Genomic DNA, 23,979 nt, shown 5'->3' with positions numbered 1-23,979 from the left:
CTAGTATCACTAGAGGAACGGGCCCTTGTCCGAAGACGGCCCGTTAAGAGGGTAAAATTGCTCCCTCCCTGCGCGGGGGAGCACGGGCTTGGCCTAATAGCGGCGCGTAGCAGAGTGCCGACAGCCGACTCTATCGGCGATCGAAATCTAGCCGACCGAATCGGTCTGTCGACGAAGACTGGCGTGTCTCTCCGTCTTCCGGTATATTTCGAGACTATATAATTTATGTTCAGGGAAAGGTAGCTGATTTTGTACATAAGTTGATATACAGAAATATTTACATTACTGATAGTTTGGTGTTTCTGTGTGTGTAGGTCAATTTGTGATAATATTGTTGATGACTAGATACACGTATTTATGATGTAGTGACTCGCGATCTGATGACATGTGGAGGATGAGATATGGTGTGTGTGCAATAGAAGGCAGACTAAAGAAAAAGATTTAGAAAGAGGAGATGCATGAGAGAAAATGGAGTGATGTGAAGGTGGAGAGAACGGAAAGACTTAAGGGAAAATGGAAAGATTTAGGGGGTCACCACACTATCTTTGATAGCACGAGAACAAGCGTAACTGAACCAAGGCTTTTTTGCATGAGGAGAAGAGAAATAGGGTGGAATGTGTGTCTCCATTCCAGAGACAATCACCTCTGTGATGCGCTGGGCACACACAGAAGGGTCTCTCTCCTGGAAGCAGATAATCATTCCACGGGAAATCGGAAAAGTACATCCTCAGGTCGTCCCACCGAGCTAAAGCAAAGTGCCAGCAGAAGCACCGCCTCTTCGGTGGTTCCTGATCGAGGCTCTACAGGAGCGACAGAACAGAATACAAAAATAAGGTTGTTGTCTGAGATAAGTAAACACTTACCAACAGCGAGGAGCAGCACTACCCATCCCGTCGTCATCCTCACCATCGGCGGCACGTCTGCCACCATCACCATTGGATCCTCTAATGGTGACTCCCTAGGCCTGCAATTAAATATGTTCATTTTAAGTTTCAAGGAATAAACGATTATGCATAACTTTCATGGAGTCCGAGAAGGCATTAGACTCTGTTGAAAATTCAGTGCTCAGGCAAGCACGCCGGAAGCAGGGCGAAGATTTAACCGTAAGATTTATTGTAAGTCTTGGAAAACAAACAGAGGCAACACACCAACCCTTGAGCTGCTCAGTAAAATGAGAAAAGTCAGATGATGAGATGTGTTATTCAGGATATCACTGTCTACGAAAATATTCACGGCTTGCTTTGAAAAGGCATTTCATAAATTAACCATAGGCGGTGGCTGAGTGGTCTGCGTGTGGGCGCGGTGGCCAGGAGGACGCAGCTCCGGGTCCCGCCCGCCGCGCCGCTACAAATAAGCTGGCAATTTTTCAGTCATCGCCGAGTGGCCAAAGATTGCCCACATGCTGTCCAGAAGATCATCTATGAACCCGGACTCTAGATTCTCTCTAGAAAAGAGGATCAAAGATGAACTCCGGTGGGGGCAGCATGAGTAGAGTAGAGGAGTAGAGTCTTCTCTTCCTCCTCGGTGTAAGAATGTTCTTATGTTATGTTCTTACTTTAGGCCTGCCTTCCGAGCTCTGAAGAAGCTTGCTGTTACCTCTGGAGGGCGCAGTTACTGTCTGGTTGAGAAAATTATCTTGTAGTATTTTCAGAAAATCCTCGGGTTCTAGATCTCCCACTACGCATTCCCATTATGCAGACATTTTTGCTCCTGCTCGCCCTGCCAACCTCTTGTAGTAATATGTCAGATAGATAAATAGATGGGGGTAAACAGAACAATAGCGTATAAGATGCTTACAGTAGATCTTCCGCTGCCTATAGTACATGGCACCGTACCTGATCCAGTTGAGCTGCGACCCAAACCTGCTCTCAGCACCGTCCTCCACTGCCCGAGGCGCTCCTCGTCGCCCTCGTCTTGTGGCGTTGTGTCTCAAATAGCCTCCTCACTTCAGCACTTAAGTCTAGTGCTTTGTTTGGGCGCGACCTTCCTTGGGTTCACACGTGACTTTGCCCCGCTGCTGTGTGGAGCCAACTCGCTCTTTCCTCTGCTTTCCTCTGCTTTTGCGGTGTGAGGTGTTCTGTGCTTCTGTGAACTGCTGCTGTACTGGAGGACTACAAAACCAGGAGGATTACCCTGCCTTCTACTACAGACCGCTAAGTGTTCTGATTTAGTATTTACTTAGTTAGATAGTGATCCACAGTTACTCCTAGGACAAGTGTATTAAGCTTCCCACATCTACACTAAATTCAACATTCTCTCACGCCAACCCAGTGCTACACGGTTTTATATTGCTTTTGTGTTTTTTATATTGCTTTTGTGTTTTCTTCTCCTTCTATTATTAGGATACTTTACTGTGCTGTGATAATAGAACCACGTGAATCAGGCGCGCCAAGCTACGTTAATTTCTAAGTCCACACAAAACATAAGATAATCCACTTTCCGCGCAAACCTAGTGAACACAGTTATTATCTTCTTTACGTAAGTGATTTCTCAGTATATTAATATTGGCCTATGTTTTGTCTTGGTGGGTAGAAATAACCGCGCCTCTTTACCCGAGACACACCCTTTTCCCCGGGGAATTGACCTGACTGCGACCTCACAGCAGCTGTTGGTTTATTTTCCTAGATACACATTTTTGCCCAGAGATTTGACCTGACGACCTCACCGCAGCTGCGTACTTTGTTATCGTCTTAACGCGCCTAATTGTTTCCAAGCCTCGCCCATATCTTCACCATGACGTCCCTCAAGCGTTGTTCTGGGTGTGGCCTTCGCATGGCCAAGCAGCACTTTCTTTCCAAGGACGTTTGTAGGTTCTGCGTTAAGACTCAGAAGGATGATCAGAGGATCATAGAGTTAGAGAATAGGGTTACGACTCTCGCCGCCCAGGTAGACTTACTAGTTAGTACAGCAGCAACAAGCCCCGCCTCCTCCTCTTCTCCTTCCTCTTCCTCTTCTTCCTCGTCCTCCTCCCCTCCAGTATTGTCTTCTCCCACACAGCAGCCCCTCCCATCCTCCTCCTCCTCCTCCTCCTCCTCCTCCTCCACCATCTCCGCTCTCCCCGCTTCCCACCCCTCCTTCTCCTCTTCTTCCTCTTCCTCCTCCACCTCCTCCTCGCCTTCCTCTTCCGTCCCCCTCTCCCTCTCCGCCCACCCTCCTCCTCCTCCTCTCCCTCTTTCTCCTCCTTGTCCTCCGCCTCTTCGCTCGTCCCTCCCTCCCACACCTGTCCTTCACCTTCCCATTCCCCCTATTCCACCTCCCCCTCCGCGTCCGTTCCTCCCTCCCCACCTCACTCTGCCTTTCACCTCCTCCTTCCTCCTCCTCCCCTGCCTCACAGGTTAACCCCAGCCTGCCTCACAGGCTAACCCCAGCCTGCCTCACAGGCTAACCCCCAGCCTGCCTCACAGGCTAACCCCCGGCCTGCCTCACAGGCTAACCCCCGGCCTGCCTCACAGAACAACCGCCAGCCTGCCTCACAGGCTAACCCACAGCCTGCCTCACAGGATAACCCCCAGCCTGCCTCACACGCTAACACCCAGCCTGCCTCACAGGCTAACCCCAGCCTGCCTCACAGGCTAACCTCGGCCTGCCTCACAGAACAACCGCCAGCCTGCCTCGCAGGCTGACCCCAGCCTGCCTCACAGGCTAACCCCAGCCTGCTTCACAGGCTAACTCCCAGCCTGCCTCACAGGACAACTTCCAGCCTGCCCCACTTAACGCTTCTCTTCCTGCTTCACAGGATGTCGGGTTCCAACCTGTAAGGAATGGAGCCAAACCGAAGCAGGCAACCAAGGACTTATTGACCCCCACTACCTTCAATAGGTTCCAGGTGCTGGAAGACACCATGAAGGATGAGTTCGAGACTCGCCTAGTTGGGGACTCCATGGTGCGTGGCCAGCTGGTTGAGTTCTGTGGTCGTTCATCAAACGGCCGCAGAAAACGTTACTGCTATCCAGGTGCCAGACTGGACGACATCACCGCAGCTGGCGATGATGTCACGAGAAATGCCGACCGAAACACCCTCTTTGTCATTCACGCAGGGACAAATGACGTAAAGACAACCCTTTCTGAGGAACTGCTTGAGAAATACCGCCGCATGATCAAGCAGTATAAACGTAAAACGGATGCCAATAACATCATAATCTCAGGAATCCTCCCGAGGGTCGGTGCCGAATCTAACTTTTACAGTAAGGCCTTCAGCACAAGCAACAGACTTCAGTCCCTTTGCTCACAAGAAAACGTCCAGTTCGTTAACTTGTGGAACAATTTTTACTACGATTCAGACTTGTTCCTTCCTGATGGCATTCACTTAAACCCTGTTGGAGCAGCCCGTTTCGGAAGGCTGCTCTGTGACCAAGTGGCTCTTCGAAAGCCAAAAAACGCGGAGGCGAGAACACCAGCAGCTCCACCGTAAGGGTGCACTCAACCCGCAAAACTCCCGACTCGAATCACATTAAAGCTTGCTATGTAAACGCTCGTAGCCTACGTAACAAATTTGAAGACTTAGAAGTCCTCGCAGCTACAAATCATTATCACATCATCGGAGTCACAGAATCTTGGATAGACACTTCTAATAGAGACTTCATTGCGGAATATAGATTACCGGGTTATACCATCTTTAGTCATGAAAGAGAGAATAGACAGGGTGGAGGCGTTATCTTTTATATCCACAACTCTCTCCATCCAGTATCCGTGAAAACAGATATTATAACCAATGTAGACACGGTCTTCATTGAAATTAAAAATAAATCTCGTAAAATAGTAATCGGACTTATCTACAGACCGCCAAGGCAGACTCTTGATATCGACCACGCATTAAGTGAATTATTATTAGAAACAAGTAGCAGTTGCGAGGCAGTAATTGTTGGGGACTTTAACTTGCCAGTGAAAAGATGGGGTGAACCGTTGAACTGTCATACAGGGCTCGACCTGTACACAAATTTACTAGAAAGTGATTTGCATCAACACGTTCAAAAACAGACTCGGGAAAATAATATACTTGACCTTATCTTTTCAACGACAGCTGATCTAGTTAACGAAGTAAATGTTGGTCCAATTTTTAGTTCTAGCGATCACCGAACAATCACATTCAGCATCAATATGAAAGAAAGTAAAGTAATTCCTAGTAAAGAAAAGGTGCCTGATTATCAGAGAGCGAATTTCGTAAAACTCCGATCTATTCTAAATAATTCTGTTGGACTGAAATCACGGCGGAAACAGATATTGATAAATCTTGGGGGGCCTTCACCACAATATTGAACAATGCCATAAGCATATGCGTACCCTATCGTAACAGACGTTCAGCTTCTAAGAAGAAACCCAAATGGTGGAATAACGAAATTCAAAATAGCCTATCTCTTAAAAAATGCGTATACAGTAGATACATATCAACTCAGAGCAAGGCTGACAAACTAGAGTTGGACAGAATTCGCCGCGAAACCAAGAAATTAATAAAACGAAGCAAGAAAAATCTTGAAGAATATATAGCGGAAACAAGTAAATCTAATCCTAAAGAATTTTTTAGCTATGTAAATAATGAAAAGTCACTCACTTGTGGTATCGGACCGCTTGCAAATGAAAATGGTAACCACACGAACGATGAAAATGAAATGGCTACAATCCTAAATAACTTTTTCGCATCCGTATTTACCGACGAAGATTGTTTATCACCTCAATCGCCGGAGGTTAGAAGGGCTGAAAAGATGTTAAGTGGCGTGCTCATCGTAGAAAGTGACATTTTACGCACAATTGAAAAGATTAAAGTAAGCAAAGCTCCTGGTCCAGACAAAATTACCCCTAAGGTCTTAAAAGAAATCAAACATCAAATTTGTAAACCGCTCTCCATCATATTCAATAAATCTTTAACAGCTGGAAAAGTTCCGTCGGATTGGAAACTTGCAAATGTCACACCAATTTTCAAAAAGGGGGACAAGTCTCATCCAGGAAACTATCGACCAATTAGCCTGACATCTATTGTTTGTAAGTTAATGGAGACTATCATTCGCGACAATATGGTGAAATTCTTCGAAGAAAATAATATAATAAATAATTCGCAACATGGCTTCCGTAGTAAACGTTCGTGTTTGACTAACTTACTTGATTTTTTCACTATATTTTTGAGGTGTTCGATGAAAGCAGATCAGTAGATATCATATATCTGGATTTTCAAAAGGCATTTGACAAGGTCCCCCACCAACGATTGCTCAGCAAACTACTGGCGCACGGTATCTCGGGTAACATTCACAATTGGCTTGCGGACTGGCTCTCTGAGCGGAAACAGAGAGTAGTTCTAAACGGTGTTACATCTAACTGGCTCGATGTCAAAAGCGGCGTACCTCAAGGATCAGTGCTCTTCTTAATTTATGTTAATGATATCGATGATGGGCTCACTTGCAAAGTATCAAAATTTGCTGATGACACAAAAATTGCTAGTAAAGTAACTGCGACACTCGACGAAGAAGCTTTACAATCAGATCTAGATCGACTTGCACGTTGGGCCAAGCAATGGCAAATGAAATTTAACGTTGACAAATGTAAAGTGTTGCACATCGGAAAAAATAACAATCGCGTTCGGTACGTAATGAATGGCCAACAACTTTCTGCAGTAAGTAAAGAAAAGGATCTTGGAATTACTATATCAAGCGATTTAAAGCCCGGTCAGCATTGTTCAGAGGTAGTTAAAACTGCAAACAAATTGGTTGGCTTCATCGGACGAGTCTTTAATAATAAATCGGAAAAAGTAATATTAAAACTGTTTAATTCGTTGGTTCGACCCCGTCTAGAGTACTGTGTACAGTTTTGGTCTCCCTACTACAGAAAAGACATAGAAAAGTTGGAACGGGTCCAACGAAGAGTAACAAAGATGATTCCTAGGTTGAGAAATTTGTCATATGAACAAAGGCTTAAAGAAGTAAATTTATTCAGCCTATCAAAACGAAGAATGCGAGGCGATCTAATAGAAGTGTTTAAAATGTTCAAAGGATTCAGTGATATTAATGCGGAAGATTACTTTACAATTGATCGATCAAATAGAACAAGAAGAAATCACAATTTGAAGATAAGTGGTAAAAGATTCTCGTCGCACGAAGCTAAACACTTCTTGTTCAATCGAGTTGTTTATGTTTGGAACTCTCTACCCTGTGATGTCGTTGATAGTACAACAGTTACGGCCTTCAAGAATAGATTAGACAAGTGTTTTGAATCCAACCAGCAACTAAGATATTACTCATTGTCGTAATAACGTTAAGTTCTTTCGAATACTGGTGTCCTTGTCCGCTTTTATCGCCCGGTTAGTGGTAGCAGTAATGGTAGTTCTTTCCTCTTTCCTACATAAGTTCCATGCAGTTTTTCCATGCTGCATGGTTCTTTTTCCTTTCCTGCCAGCTTTGGCTGGAGGGATGGGGTGGTGGGGAGGAGCCTTCGCCTTTGCTGTCCTTCATCTTCCACCTTTGATTAGATAGTTAGTGAAGCTTGTCACAAACAGCCTCGTAAGGACCAGCAGGTCTGCTGTTATTTGTTCTTCCTTTGTGTTCCTTTGTGTTCCCTTCCCCTCCTCCTCCTCCTCCTCCTCCTCCTCCGCCTCCAATTCCTCGCCTTCCTCTTCCGTCCCCCCTCTCCCCTCTTCCCGCCCACTCTCCTCCTCCTCCTCTCCCTCTTTCTCCTCCTTGTCCTCCGCCTCCTCGCTCGTCCCTCCCTCCAACACCTGTCCCTTACCTTCCCTTTCCCCCTCTTCCTCCTCCCTCTCCTCGTCCGTTCCTCCCTCCACCACCTCACCCTCCCTTTCTCCTACTCCTCTTTCCTCCTCCTCCTCCTCCTCCTCCACCTCCACCTCCACCTCCTCCTCCTCCTCCTTTCCACCTTCCACCTCTTCCACAATTTCTCCTCGTTCTTCACAGCAGGTCCCTCCCCTCCCTTCCCGCTCTCCCCTCCCCCCTTCACCCACCCCTCCTGACCCCTCTTCCGACCGTCGGGTTCTTGTTGCTGTTGCTGTTCGTTATGTTGACAGGTATTTTTGCTCCAAGGATAAAAACAGGACGAGGGTGTGTTTCCCAGGGGCAGGGGTGGGCCATATATCAGACAGGATTGAGGGGTGTATGGCAAGCGAGGGATCGAACCCCATTATCTTTCTCAGCTGTGGCGGAAACGACGTTTCTCGTGTGCCAAGCGAGGACCTTCTCAGGCGTTTTAGAGAATTGTTAGGCAGGATACGTGACGCTGGTGGGTCGCCAGTAGTGTGTGGCGTCCTGCCAAGGAGGGGCGTTGGCGATGGATGGCTGTCCAGGGCGATAGCAGTGAACAGCAGACTTGCTGAGCACTGCGGGCGCAATGGGTAGCTGTTCGTCGACAATTGGGACCTCTTCTTTGGCAACGACGCCCTCTACGCCCGTGACGGGATACACTTGACGTTCAAGGGTGTTGAGGCTCTCTCAGACTCCCTTGAGCGAGCACTTGGTACCCTGAGGGATTTTTTAGTATAGGCGAGGGGGGGAGGAATAATGGGAGCAATGGGAGGAGTAATGGGAGGGGACATCTAGCTCATAATATAACCAGGCAGCTTAGAAGTAATTCTAGGGGAGTAACAGAGGACGGGCTAAGAATCTTCTATACTAACAGCAGGAGCCTCAGAAACAAGATAGACTTACTAAGGGGTGAAGCTTGTTCAGAAAATTTTGACATAATAGCGATCACCGAAACATGGATAGACACTGCTAATAGAAATTTGAGATCAGAATTTGAAATAACGGGTTATCAGATGTTTCACAAAGACAGAAGGGGCAGAAAGGGAGGTGGAGTTGCGCTATATGTTAAAGACTCACTTAAATGTTTAGTTAACAACTCAGTCAAAACTAACATGGATTCAGAATCAGTTTGGGTGGACGTTTACAAAGGGAAAGAAAAACTAACTCTAGGAGTTCTATACAGGCCACCCAACCTTAACAGGCAGGACACGAGTATATTACTACAGGAGATTGGCAGGGCGAGTATGAGTAGAAATGTCTGCGTAATGGGGGACTTCAATTATAGGAATATAGACTGGGAAGACCTAGTGGGTGACCTGAAAGCCGAGGACTTTCTTGAAGTTATACAAGATAATTTCCTTAAGCAGGTAGTTACTGAGCCTACCAGAGGAGATAACATATTAGACTTAGTCCTAACCAATAATGGGAACTTGCTACGTGAGTTGGAGGTGGGCGGAGAGTTAGGAAATAGTGACCACAGAACGGTTCGTTTTAGCTTAGACTGGGCGGTAACCCGCGAACCAAACCCAGTGTTAGTGCCAGATTTCAGAAGAGCAAATTACGAGGGGCTTCGAAGACATCTTGATGGGGTAAACTGGGATAATTTAGGGATTCATGAGGGCCAGACCTGCGGATTGGAGAGCCAGGAGGACCAGGTAGAAATGTCTTACAATAATTTAGTTAGAGTAATAGTAGAGGGGCAAGGACAGCATATACCACAGCGAACACTTAGACAAGAAAACAATGATCCTAAGTGGATGACTCGTGGACTAAAACACGAGATTGGATTACAGAAGGGAATTTATCAGAAAATAAAGAATGGTGAAACACATCTCAGGGGCCGGTACGTCGAACTATCTAGATTAGTTAAGAAAAACACCAGGATAGCAAAAAGGACCTATGAGATCAAAGTAGCAAATGAGGCGAAAAGTAATCCTAAGGGCTTCTTTCAGATGTATAGAACAAAAATACGGGAGAAAATTGGACACAAACACAGGGGAGCTAGTAGAAAATTACGAAAATATTAGCACATTGTTGAACGACTACTTCCTTTCAGTATTCACACAGGAGGATCGAACGACTATACCGGAAAGAGTTCAGGTGTCCGAGGGCGGGGATGGCGATAAATTGAGGGATATAATCATTACCAGGCAAGTAGTTCAGGATGAGATAGATAAGCTTAAGAAGAACAAGTCGCCAGGTACTGAGGGGATATTTCCGAGGGTATTAAAGGAATTAGGTGATATACTCAGTGACCCACTAACCGACATCTTTAAGATGTCGGTAAATACTGGCTATGTGCCGAGCCTATGGAAAGTAGCTAATGTGACGCCGATTTTTAAAAAGGGGGACAGATCAGTTGCTTCAAACTATCGCCCAATTAGCTTAACATCGGTTATAGGCAAGATGCTGGAGTCCATAATAGCCAGGAACATTCGGGAGCATTTAGAGAAACATAGCTTAATTCACGACTCCCAGCATGGGTTCACAAAGGGTAGGTCATGCCTCACCAATCTCTTGTCCTACAATAAAGTATTTGAGGCGGTTGACAGAGATGAAAATTATGATGTAATCTATCTTGATTTTAGTAAAGCGTTTGACAAAGTTCCTCACCAACGACTGTTGCTTAAATTACAGGCTCACGGAGTAGAGGGTAAAGTTTTGAACTGGGTCAAGGCGTGGCTTAGCAATAGGAAGCAAAGAGTGCAAATCAATGGTAAAAGATCTGACTGGGGATGTGTTACGAGTGTGGTCCCACAAGGTTCGGTATTAGGTCCACTTTTGTCTATTATTTATATCAATGACTTAGATACAGGAATTAGTAGTGATGTTAGTAAATTTGCAGATGATACCAAGATCGGTAGAGTAATTGAGTCAGATCAGGACGCTAGTATTCTCCAAGGTGAACTCAACAGATTGTATGACTTGGCGGATAAATGGCAGATGGAGTTCAATGTAGGGAAGTGCAGTATTCTGAGTGTAGGTAGGAACAACCCCTCACATAACTATTGCTTAAATGACACTCTCATAAGCAGGTCTGGGTGCGAGAGGGATTTAGGGGTCTTAGTGAACTCTGATCTCCGTCCAAGGGCACAATGCATTCAAGCTAGAAATCGAGCTAATAGGGTACTGGGATTTATTTCAAGGAGCGTAAGCAACAGAAGCCCCGAAGTCTTCCTCAAACTATATTTAGCATTAGTTAGACCTCATCTTGACTATGCAGTTCAGTTCTGGTCACCTTACTATAGAATGGATATCAAAATGTTAGAATCGGTGCAGAGGAGGATGACTAAGATGATTCAGGGGTTGAGAAACTTGCCATACGAGGAAAGACTCAAACAGTTAAACTTGCATTCTCTAGAAAGGCGAAGGGTGCGTGGAGACATGACCGAGGTTTATAAATGGATGAAGGGCTTTAATAAGGGAGACATTCATAAGGTTTTGTTGGTAAGAGAACCGGGTAGGACACGAAGTAATGGGTTTAAACTGGATAAATTCAGATTCAACAGGGACATAGGCAAAAATTGGTTTACTAACAGGGTGGTGGATGAGTGGAATAGGCTTAGCAGTCATGTGGTGAGTGCCAATACAATTGTCATATTCAAAAATAGACTAGATAAATTCATGGACAGCGATATTAGGTGGGGTTAGATACACGGGAGCTTATGGTCAAAGGAGCTGCCTCGTATAGGCCTACCGGCCTCTTGTAGACTCCTGCGTTCTTATGTTCTTAATGATGGATCCGTTGCTTATGATCCTGCTGTAAAAGCTAACATGTTGTCCTCCGTGTTTGAGAGCAAACAGAGTGACGCTAAGGTTACATTACCCAGTACTTGTTTTCTTGAACCTAATATGACTTCAGTTGCTTTCCGATCATCTGAGGTTGAAAAGCTTCTGAAAGATTTAGATTCATATGGACTGATCCTCTTGGCTTTTTCCCGCTTTCTTTCAAAATCATTAGTAAACTCCTAGCTCCTAAGCTGTCCGTCATTTTCAGAATTCTAATTCGGCAAGGTCGCTTTCCTATCTGTTGGCGTACTGCTATAATGTTACTCCTATCCCGAAGAAATCTGCTTCAGTTTTAACAGAAGAATACAGACCCATCTCTGTTACTCCTATTCTGTCAAGTCTTTGAGTGTTTCTTGGGGAAACGACTCACTAAATATTTCAATGGCTTTAATCTTCCACCACCTAACCAGTTTGGTTTTAAGAATGGTTTGGGCACTTGCGATGCTTTTTTGTTGTTGGTACATGACCCTCAGTCTTCTCTCGATTGTGGACATGAATCTCGGCTTATTTCTCTGGATTTTAGTTCAGCCTTTGATATGGTGAATCACAAGGCATTGTTGTTTAAACTGGAAAATTATAGTGTTGGAGGGCATGTCCTTGATGTGATCTCTGAGTTTTTAACTGACAGGAAACAACGTGTTTTCCTCGATGGTTTAGTGATTTTACCTCGGTGAAGTCCGGTGTTTCTCGAGGCAGTATCTTGGGGGCTTTGTTGTTTATTTTATTTACTAGTGATGTGTGGGAAGGCATATCGTCTGAAGTGTTGGCATACGCTAATGACACTTTTTTTTTTTTTTGCCATCAGCCCTGGCTGGGCTATTAGGCCATATTTATTTGCTTTTTTGTAGGTTTTGCTTATTTTGTTGTTGTTGTTGTTGTTTATTTTTATTATCATCATTCACACAGTCATTTTTAGAATCATCATTCACACAGTCATTCATAGCATCTTCCATTTAGCATAACCCGTTTCTGGGTCGTGATCTGGCGTGTTCCATTTAGCGGAACCGATCAGCTGACGCCGCAGCCTGCACCCATTTTAGAGGATCTGGGTGACCCGGAGGGACCCCACTGCCGAGCAGGGTTAGCCAGATCACTTTCGACCCAAGACCCAGGCCAGGACCAAGACTATCGCCGCCGCCGCCATTTGCATGCCTTATTTCCCATATTTGGGTATTTTTGCTACAACCACTGCATCCAGGTGGTGCCTGGTGATCCGAAATTGTAGGTACTCTATGCCAGTTACATACTTACCCATAGATATGCGCCGAAAACCATGAATAATAAGTTAAAAGTGGTGCAGTGGGCGGGGCGTTGAAATTTTCATTTCGGGCCCAGCAAGAGGCCTGTAGTGTCCTTAAACGAAAACAGTTGGATGAATAGATGTGTGGAGAGCCATATATGTATGGCGGGGCAAGGGTTTTGTGTCCGGGCGAGGGAGGGGAGTGAAACGCGACGGCTGTGTTTTATATAGAATAGCACCCACCCGGGTGTCAAATTGGCGCTGTGTCCAGGGGTAATGGGCTCCCTCCCATCACAGGCTCAAACGAGAAAGCGGGGAACACGTATGGCGATGAGAAGGACCCCAGCGGTGGCGTCAAGTTCTTCCTCGAGAAAAACAGCTATGACAGGCAGAAATTCAACGAAAACCAGCACTGCGTCATGCCTCTCAATCCACCTGGTGGGGCACAGGGGAACAAGCTTTTCGCGCTTGGCCGAGGTAAACTTGACAACCTCTGTGAAGCGGCGAGAGCGCATATTCGATATCACATTTTATGTGTATGTTCGGTGTTTCCCATGGCGCTATTTTTAGAGTCAACAGTTTGTCGCAGTCACTCAAATCCACACCTATGCATAGCGAGTGGAGGCGCACGGCAAGTGGTCTGCGCGGTGCTCTGAGCCCGTGTTCATATTGCACCAGCGGGGCGCAGGCCACGTTGCCAATGCTGGTTTTTCTGAGTGTTTTTATTCCGTACGAAAGCACCAAGTGCTCTCGACGGATATGGAGGGGAGGAACATTTGCCTCCACCTTAAGCCGGGCTATACGTGTACATCTTAGGGCTCCAAGGCACTTTCGTAAGCATTCATTCTGAAACACATCCAACCGACTAGCGTGGCGTCGGATGCCGAACCATACACCTGCGAGCCATAGTCGATGTGAGGTCGAATCAGGGATTTGTACACCATTAATAAAGATTTTCTGTCTGCTCTCCAAGAGGTGCCGCAAAAGTATTTTAGGATATTTATTTTCTTGCTACAATGAACAAGCAAGTTATTTACGTGAATTTTCCAATTAAGTCTGCTATCAAAGTGCAGACCTAGGAATTCAACTGAATTTTTTTAACTGTATCGGCTGGTTATTTACAGTTAAGCGCAAATCAGGTACTTTACGTAAAGTGAAAACAACACCGACACATTTAAGAACTGAAAACTTAAAACCCCACCGCGAGGCCCAGTGCTGGACGGAGTCTAGTGCAACTTGCATCCGCCCAGCCGAGAACTGTCCGTATGGCGAGGAGTGCCATATCGCGCAGTCATCGGCGTACAGTGAGTATTTAAGGTTTCGGGGGACGGGAGTTGTCGACAGAATATAATTCATCATAATACAGAATAAAGTTGGACTAAGAACACTGCCCTGGGGCACCCCGTTTTCCTGGACGAATACGTCCGAGATTACGTTGTTAGGCAACCTGACAGAGAATGTTCTGTCCTTCAGAAAGTTACAAACAAAAATAGGCAAGTTTCCTCTTATTTAAACCGTAAGCGTGCAGCTTCATGAGAATTCCGTGTCGCCATGTCATGTCAAAGGCTTTGTGGATGTCGAGAAACACCCCTATCATGAATTCTTTCTTGGCAAATGCCTCTGAAATACATTGCTCCAAATTCATTAAATGATCCATTGTGCTTCGATACTTTCGAAAGCCACACTGTTGATCATTTAACAATTTTTTCGACTCTAAGAAGAAAAATAGCCTTTTATTTACCATTCGTTCATTGACCTTACATAAGCACTCCGTTAAGGCAATAGGGAGAAACGAACTGGCATCCGTAAGGCGGCCAGAACTCTTCGGTATCGGTATGACGTGCGCAAAGTGCCATGAGTTTGGAAACGTTCGAGACGTCCAGAGCTTATTGTACAATGCTAACAGCTTGGTCAGGTTGTCCTGGCCAAGATGCTGAATCATACCGTACGTGATCGTGGAAGGTCCGGGACTGGTGCCTTTACAGGTCTTTAGCGCAAGAAGCTCATTCATCGTAAACTCGGGGTTGTAGTCACAGTTTACGTTTTCCGTGGCAAAATCTATGTTATTTTGTTCGGCTACTTGCTTGTGGTGTAGGAAGGCAGGGTCGTAGTTGGCCGAGCTGCTGAAGTTGGAAAAACTCCTGACCATGGTGTTAGCTATATCCACAGGATCGTCGATGGTGCTGTTGTTTATGGTGAGGGTGGTGATGGGGTTGTATGGTCTTTTGTTGTCGAGGCAGCGTAATGTGGACCAGACCTGGCTGAGGGGGGTGAAGCGATTCACTGTGGAGACGTAGTTACGCCAGGAGTTACGTTTGCATGTTCTAATTTGTCTCCTTGCTTTAGCCCGTGCCTCTTTGTATGCTATAAAGTTGGAATTAGTGGGCTGTTAACTAAAGATCCTGAATCGCCTATTGCGTTATCGGAGTGCTTGTCGGCAATCAGGTGTTCACCATGGGACTGCACGCTTTGTGTGAATTGTGGAAGTTGTTGGAATAGTAGCCCGTGCGGCGTGTAAGATGGAGTGATGTACGCCATCGACCTTAGCATCAATGTCATCTCCGGATATATCAATATCAACGATCCTCGAAAAGGACTCCCAGTCTGCTTTCGTAAAGATAAATTTAGGTGGCGGAGGTGGTGTGACAATGTCGCGTGAATAAGAAATGCAAATTGGTAGGTGGTCACTTCCCAAGGAGTCGTCGAAAGTACCCCAGGTACAGTCAGCGTGTATACCCGGGGAGGCTATAGACAGGTCGATGGCGGACGCGTTGCCTGTCCGATCATCTACACGAGTCGCACTTCCGCCGTTTAGAAGACAGAGGTTTGTGTGGAGCAGGATGTCATCTACTTGCTCTCCGCGACCATCACACCTCAGACTTCCCCACTGATGATGATGTGCGTTAAAATCGCCCAAAACTAATTTATTGCGGGGTAGTTGGTCTAAAAGTGAAGTGAGTGCAACATCATCAATGCGGCCATGAGGTGGACAGTACAGGGAACAAATAGCCAGATACGTGTCATTGAATTTTACTCTGCACGCGACAGCTTCCAGAGTAGAGTTCAAATTCACTTATGTTTGTGGCAGTGTCTTGTGGGTGTACACGGCAACGCCGTGACCTACGTGTCTTCTATACGAGTGGTAGTGTTTAAGAGCTTGGGGATCAGGGTGATCTCCAAGTCTCGTCTCCTGTAGACAAATAACGGACGGCTTGTGTAAGTGAATTAACAGTGCTAAGTTGTGTTATTTATTCCGCAAACTTCTACAATTCCACTGAAGTACCGTGAGAGCCATGGTTTAAAAGGAGCGGGGTTGGCCGGTGTTCTTAGGTTTTTTGTTTCGCCGCCTCCCTTCGCCGGGAGAGCGGCTGCCAGAGCACCTCTTCTGGTCATTACCAGTGGAGACCTCCCTGGGCTCATTTATCACGAGCTCCCTGGAGCTCCAGGAGAGGGAGCTTGAGGTAGACCTGCCCCGGGAGGAGGCAGTGTCTCGCCCACGCCGCTCCCTCGCGGGCTCAGGGTTGACAGCAGCACGAGTTTTTTGGAGGGTGGTGAGGTTAATGCAATCATGCTTGTCGTCCTTCGGCTTGATAGAAGGACTGGTGACACCATTAGAATAGTTAGCAGTGTTGGCAGTAGTGGTAGCAGTAGTAGTAGTGCCAGTAGTAGTAGTAGTAGTAGAGGCATCAGTAGCAGTGGTAGTAGAGACAGAGCTAGTGTTGAGTGTTGAGTTGGTGGTGGTGGCAGCAGTGTTAGCTGTGAGAGAAGCAGGTGTGAGGGTAGAGGGGGGGTGGAGATGGCGGAGTCGGGTCAGTTTGGACAGACACAGAATGCATCACTGGCTTGGCATTTACCACCGATGCGAAGGAAACATTCGGTGCTGGCGTGTCATGCACAGCCTTCACCTTCTTCCTTGCATCGAAGTAAGAAATGCCATCAGTAGCCTTAACTGTGCAGACCTCTTTCTCCACCTTCCAAGCGGGGCAGTCCCGCGAGGTGGTGGAGTGAGCACCCTCATAGTTACGGCACTTTTCAGTCAGGGATGCGCATTCCTCGACCTTGTGACCCTCTCCGGCGCATCTGGAACAGAAAAGCTTCGGAGAACGACAAGCGTTTCCATGGTGGCCATACAGCATCATTTTAAACAACGAAGGGGGCTGGGGATGTACGGTCTACATTCTTTCTTCTCGTAGCCAACTTCTACTTTCTGAGGGAGAGCAGAGCCGGCAAAGGTGAACACAACGGTGGCGGTCTTAATCCTCGTGTTGCTGACAAGGCGAGTTACGTGGCGGGTTTCAATTACGCCTTGATCCTTCATCTGCTCAAGGATGTCATTCACTTCCATGTCAATGAAATCGGGATGGGTGGCAACACCCTTACACGAATTCATATTCACCGAAATCGAGACAACAACCTTGTAGCAGTGAAACATCCGCAGCTCCATGAAATCACGTACTTGTGAGGGGAGGAATCTCAGGTCTCCACTGGCAAGTTTCTTTACGTTACTGACTGCGCCTGCCTGGCCGTCAATAACTTTTTTAATCATAAATCCATTCAGAGATGAGAGTTTGATTCGTCCGAGTGAATTATTAGGAATTTAGCATGTAGTGGGTCAACGAGCGGGGTGGTGGTGGTGGGTGGCAGTAGTCGTTCAGGCTGGGGTGGTCGTTCAGGCGGTGGTGGTCGTTCAGGTGGGGGAGGTCGGTCCGGTGCTCCTCCCCCCCTACTGGGGGTAGGAGGGGGGGTGGCCCTCGGCCATAGGGTACACTCCTCCCCTTCAGGGGAGGAGTGGGACGCAAAGGGGAGGAATAATTTGGGGGTTTCCTAGGTTATCGGGCTAACCTCTAATGTGCTCTAGGGAGGTGTGCTCACCCGCAGGCTCCCTGCCCGACACTCCGTAGGGTTAGCAAGAGAGGGTGGCCCGATAGTTGGACCAGGGAAAAGTACCCTGGTCCCTGAAGGAAGAAGGAAATGACTGGCAAAGCTGACACCGGGGGAATAGGAACACCTAACTTTATTATTCTAAACCTAAGCCTGAAGGGCTGTATGGAGAGCCGGGTTGGCAGAGATGGACTGCTGCTGGAAGCAGACAGCCACACGCCTACACCCTTTCGTAGGTTGGGCTAGACTGATGACACATCTCTTTATTAGCATCGCCCCCCCCCCCCCCCCCACCACAGAGTATCAGCCGCTAATGTTTTGGAAGATGTCTCCAGAATTCCTTCTTGGTGTACTCAGTGGGGGATGAAGTTGATTCCTTTGAAATCCCCGGATCTCATTATTAGCAGATCCAGGTCTCTTCTTCCTAGCCACCCTGATATTGTTTTCAACAATTCCGTGATTAAGAATTGTAAGTCTTTAAAGCTATTGGGGGTGACGTTAGACTAAACTAACATTTGAGTCTCACTTGCGGTCTGTTGCTTCATCAATCTTTCAGGAAGTTAGACTTCTTCGCAAGGGCAAAAAGATATTTTCTGACGACATGCAGCGTTGTATGAAATTCCTTTTGTTCTTTTATATTGCCACATTTTGAGTACTGCTCCCCTGTTTTCCTCTCTGCTGCAGACTCCCATATGAAGCTCTTGGACCGGGTGTTTAATCAGATCAAGTTTTGCTACCTAATCTAGATATTAATCTTGAACATCGCCGCACTGTTAGCTCTCTTACTTTGTTGTATAAGAACTTTGATAATCAAAACCATGATTTCCATTCCAAACTTCCTCCATCTTTCTTCAGTCTCGTTTCACTAGGTTTCCTTCAAATCTCATTAATTAACTTGGCATTTTCAGCTGTAAACGTTTTAATATTTCCCAGTTTTCTAGAAGTTTTGTTCCATGTATAACAAAATTGTGGATGAATAGGAAGAATATGCCCTGAATCGTCCAGAGTGGGATTTTCAGAGACACTTTTAGCGATGAGTCCAGCTTTAGCGACAGATGTGACAGCAGAGCTGAGGAGAAGTGAGAAAGATGAAGAACCAAAATTGTTGGATATTTTTGCAAGGTGCCAAAAGTCTCTGGAAGAATTACAGAAAGCAAGGTTCTCCCATTTTGTATTAATGGAGGAATTTTTGGTGATTGCACACACACACACACAAACAAACACAGCGTGATAAGAAAGTGAAGCATTTCCTTTGCCTTCCATTATCGTTTGACGCTCTCCCTCCTTCGCTCCTTCTTTCAGAAAGAATAATGAAGTAAGAACAAAAAGATAAAGGAAACCTCAAGAGACCTCAAGAGAGACTTGGAGCAAAGAATAGAAGAAACAAACACTTTAATGTGAAAGATTACACACACACACACACACACACACACACACACACACACACACTCAAACACACACACACACACACACACACACACACACACACACACACACACACACTCAAACACACACACTCAAACACACACACACACACACACACACACACACACACACACACACACACACTCAAACACACACACACACACACACACACACACACACACACGCGCACACACGCACACACACACACACACACACACTCACACACACACACACACACACACACACACACACACACACACACTCAAACACACACACACACACACACTCACACACACAAAGAGCGTGATATGGAAGTGACGCATTTCCTTTCCCTTTCATTATCGTTTGACGCTCTCCTTCCTTCGCTCCTTTCAGAAAGAACAACGAAATAAGAACAAAGAGATAAAGGAAATATTAATGCTCAAGAGAGACTTGGAGCAAAGAATAGAAGAAACAAACACTTAAAGTGAAAGATTACACACACACACACACACACACACACACACACACACACACACACACACACACACACACACAAACAAACAAACAGTGAGAGAGAGAGAGAGAGAGAGAGAGAGAGAGAGAGAGAGAGAGAGAGAGAGAGAGAGAGAGATCGTCTCCCACATAAAAATATTGTATAAAGAGAAGAATATAGAAATATTGAAGGATGAGCAACAACACGGAAAGCCAACCTAAAAAGAGGGTTGAAGTAATAAAAGTGTGTATCGGCTGCGCGCATGGAAGTAGGATAGGAGTAGATGCCCTCGCGCGGAAAAAATGAAGGCTGTCAGGCCGACCAGCGGCCATGTTGGTATTGACAGAAAGCTTGGGACCTCGCCCTGACCTTCCCGCACCACCTGACCTGACCCCTCCCTGTGCTGCCCGCGTCCTTCCCTCACAAAAGCCAGCCACTCAGATCGAGAGCCGAGAGGGGAGGCCAGTCACTCAAATCGAGAGCAGAGAAGGGAGGCCAGCCACTCAGATCGAGAGCCGAGAGGGGAGGCCAGCCACTCAGATCGAGAGCCGAGAGGGGAGGCCAGCCACTCAGATCGAGAGCCGAGAGGGGAGGCCAGCCACTCAGATCGAGAGCCGAGAGGGGAGGCCAGCCACTCAGATCGAGAGCCGAGAGGGGAGGCCAGCCACTCAGATCGAGAGCCGAGAGGGGAGGCCAGCCACTCAGATCGAGAGCCGAGAGGGGAGGCCAGCCACTCAGATCGAGAGCCGAGAGGAGGCCAGCCACTCAGATCGAGAGCCGAGAGGGGAGGCCAGCCACTCAGATCGAGAGCCGAGAGGGGAGGCCAGCCACTCAGATCGAGAGCCGAGAGGGGAGGCCAGCCACTCAGATCGAGAGCCGAGAGGGGAGGCCAGCCACTCAGGTGTGGCGTTACAAATGCTGCTTAGGCGCCAGAGGAACAGCTGGTTTGTACAGGCTTTAGTAACCATGGTGATGACAAAGTGGGTCAGCTCTCTGTAAGGCTCTGAACACTTCTACTTTGAAAAGGAGAGTTGTAGACGATACAACTGAAGTTAATCTGCATTACGTATGAAGGGGAAAACGATTACCTTGATATCCTCAATGCTTTCCATCTGTCAAAATGATCCAACAAAACTGTAGCGTATAGTAGCGCATAGCCTTAGCAAGTCTGCATTGTGAGGACTGCATTGATGCCGTAACTTTGCCAGACGCCAATGACACCTCGCTCCACTCTCTCATCAATATCAAAAGTAAAGGAAAATTGTTATATCCCACGGATGACGTAGAAGACATACGTGTCGCTAGTGAAAACATTTTAGAGAAACAGTGTCCTGCAGAGAAGTGCCACATTTTACACCGAGGAGAGTCAATTTCCGTGCACAAAATGGTAAGCTCAGTGTTACTAATATATATATATATATATATATATATATATATATATATATATATATATATATATATATATATATATATATATATATATATACATAAAATTTGTAGATAGATAGATAGATGGATAGATGGATAGATAGATTGATAGATATAGATATATACAGATAGAGATAGAGATAGATAGATATAGATATATAGATAGATAGATAGATATGAGTAAAAACACAATAGATAGTCTTCAGGACAATATGTGGATAGTCTTTGGCCACTCGGTGATGGCTGAAACATTGCCAGCGTGTTTGTACCGGCGGGGGACCCGAACCTGCGTCTTCCTGGCCGTCGCGCTCGCACGCTGACCACTCAGCCACCGTCTCTCCTCCGGGTCACGACAGTTACCTCCGTTACCTCAGTATTTAATGGTGAAATAAAATTACATTTAGATATTTTAAGTGTAAAATAGGTTAATGTATAGAGAAATATATGTAGTCCGGTATGGCCTTTTGAAAGTCTCTTTTCCCTTAACTTGCTCGCTATGACTCTATCGAGAAACGTCGCCTCCGAGTAAAACTGATCGAATACTTCAAAGAACTCAACGTGCAAGGTTGGAGTCACATAATTTAATATAATTTGATATAGGTTTAAGACAGACCACCTAGTCTGGACCATAGGGTCTGTGTGGCCTGAATATCAATGTAAATCTGTGTAAATCTCTCTCTCTCTCTCTCTCTCTCTCTCTCTCTCTCTCTCTCTCTCTCTCTCTCTCTCGGTGTGTGTGTGTGTGTGTGTGTGTGCAATAATTTGGAAACAATAGCAACTGACCTGACGTGCTTTAGATTTACAACTTTTTCTCACACTAACTTGAGATACACTGATGTAAGGAGGAAACGGTGCATGCTGAGTCGCAGACAGAGAGAGAGGGAGCAGGGAGGGGGAGGAGGGGGAGGAGGGGCAGGGAGGGGGAGGAGGGGCAGGGGTGGGAGGAGGGTCAGGGGGAGGCAGGGAGGGGGAGGAGGGGCAGGGAGGGCCAGGGAGGAGGAGGAGGGGCAGGGGGAGGCAGGGAGGGGGAGGGGGGGCAGGGAGGGGGAGGAGGGGGAGGAGGGGCAGGGAGGGGGAGGAGGGGCAGGGAGGGGGAGGAGGGGCAGGGGGAGGCAGGGAGGGGGAGGAGGGGGAGGAGGGGCAGGGGGAGGCAGGGAGGGGGAGGAGGGGCTGGGAGGGGGAGGAGACGCTGGAGAGGATGTAAGATAAACGTTTTGGTGGACCACCAGTGGCAGGCCAACACACACACACACACACACACACACACACACGTAAATAGATATATTGTTAATTTGCTAGATAAGTAAGTTTACTGACCAGAGAATCACGATATATAATAATAAATTGCAATCAAACACCAAAAGCAAACCAGACAAAGTAAATATACAAATTTGATAAGAATACATGTTAAACACACACACACACACACACACACACACACACACACACACACACACACACACACTCACACACACATACAAACAAAAAAAATAAACCTTTATAACATGAACATAAAATACATTCCAAACAGCACTACATAACTGCACACCCAACATGAAAACCAGACAATCTTCTGTAATGCCGGGTTGTGTAGGGAGGAGGAAAAACTTAGAAATATAAGGAAAAAAAAAACATAGGTTAAGTCATTAGAAGTGATTATAAGTGATTACAAGTAGTTATAAGTGGTCATAAGTAGACATTAGGAATTATAAGTCATTATAAGTCCATCATAGGTATGTAATTATAAGAAGCTATCATTAATCACAAGAACCGTGCGCCACCCTGGTAGTCTACCCACAATCCAGATTCAGCCATAACAGTCACCCTTTTCTCGTTGAGGTGAAACAAGACAACACTATATCTCTTCCCCTAATTAATGTTACCAAAAGCGACAAAACGTTCAAGCCAGGAGCCATTCTAGGATAAAGTGAGAAAGTAGACGTAGACCCTACCCCTCAAGTAAATGTCACTCAGATAATTCATAATGATCTCATCCCCCAGAATGATAAAGTGAGCCATCCTGGCACTAGAATTCAGAAATTAAGGGAATTAATTAAAAGTCAAAATTGACAACACCTAACCCCATCAGAACAAGCCGACTTACGGAAACTCATCCTCCAACATGACCCTCGTTTCATCCTGGATGAGAAGGAATTAGGCCTCATTAGCGGTCCCCCCGCCCACATCAAGGTAGACGATCCATGCCCTAGCCGGGGACCTATGTACAGGTACCCAGAACAAGCGAAACAGCTGATTGCGGAGATGTTAGAAGACATGGAACAAAGAGACATTATCGAGAGGTCTACCGCGGCGTGGCTTTCGCCTTTCGTCCTAGTTAACAAACTAGATGGGAGTAAGAGAATGTGCCTAGATTACCGACACGTAAATAAACACCAAGCCACCGATGTGTACCCTCTGCCCCGCCTAGAAGAATTAGTTGAGCAAGCCGCCGGTCATCCTTACTACATCACTCTGGACATGCGGTAAGCTTACTTTCAAATAATGTTGGATGAGGAAAGCCGGGATCTGACTACCTTCAGCGACGGTGTCACACTATATCGTTTTAGACGGTTACCCTTCGGCCTTAACTGCTCTCCCGCTATTTTCTCCCGACGAATGGCTTCCATGCTCACCCCTTCTGCAAAAGGGATGGGTACGCAACTACCTAGATGATCTGACTCTGTGGGCTCCCAGTTTCGAATTACTAGAAAGATTAAAACAACTTTTCAGTCTTCTCGCTGACAACGGCGTAAAACTCAATCTAAGCAAATGCACCTTCGGGTTAAAAGAAGTTATTTTTCTGGGCCATCGCATATCCGCGGCAGGAAGTAAGCCAGATCCTAAGAACATTGAAGCAGTAGCTAAGATGAAAGCCCCGACCTCAGTAAAAAGTGAGACGTTTCATGGGAATGTGCGGGTTCTATAGGAAACACCCCTCTTTCGCCAAGATTGCCGCCCCTCTCACTAACCTCACCCGTACCCGGATCACGTTCAGTTGGACCGAG

At 46.4% G+C, this 23,979-nt stretch overlaps 1 protein-coding gene across 1 annotated transcript in view; it reads right to left on the bottom strand.

Moving 5' to 3' along the window:
- Window positions 1–21,808, bottom strand: part of LOC126983515 (uncharacterized) — a 57,907-nt gene extending 36,099 nt beyond the window's left edge. Inside the window, exons 1-2 of the mRNA XM_050836273.1 lie at window positions 21,758–21,808; window positions 864–964 (exon numbers count right to left, since the gene is read on the bottom strand). Of these exons, the coding sequence (XP_050692230.1) occupies window positions 864–936 (73 nt within the window). The 5' untranslated portion in view covers window positions 937–964; window positions 21,758–21,808. The remainder of the gene's footprint in view (window positions 1–863; window positions 965–21,757) is intronic.
- Window positions 21,809–23,979: the final 2,171 nt, after the last annotated feature.

Source organism: Eriocheir sinensis, chromosome 54 (genome assembly GCF_024679095.1).
Source record: "Eriocheir sinensis breed Jianghai 21 chromosome 54, ASM2467909v1, whole genome shotgun sequence".
Lineage (NCBI taxonomy): Eukaryota > Metazoa > Arthropoda > Malacostraca > Decapoda > Varunidae > Eriocheir > Eriocheir sinensis.
Note: the sequence above shows the minus strand (reverse complement) of the source record. Positions and strands in the feature narration are given on the sequence as shown.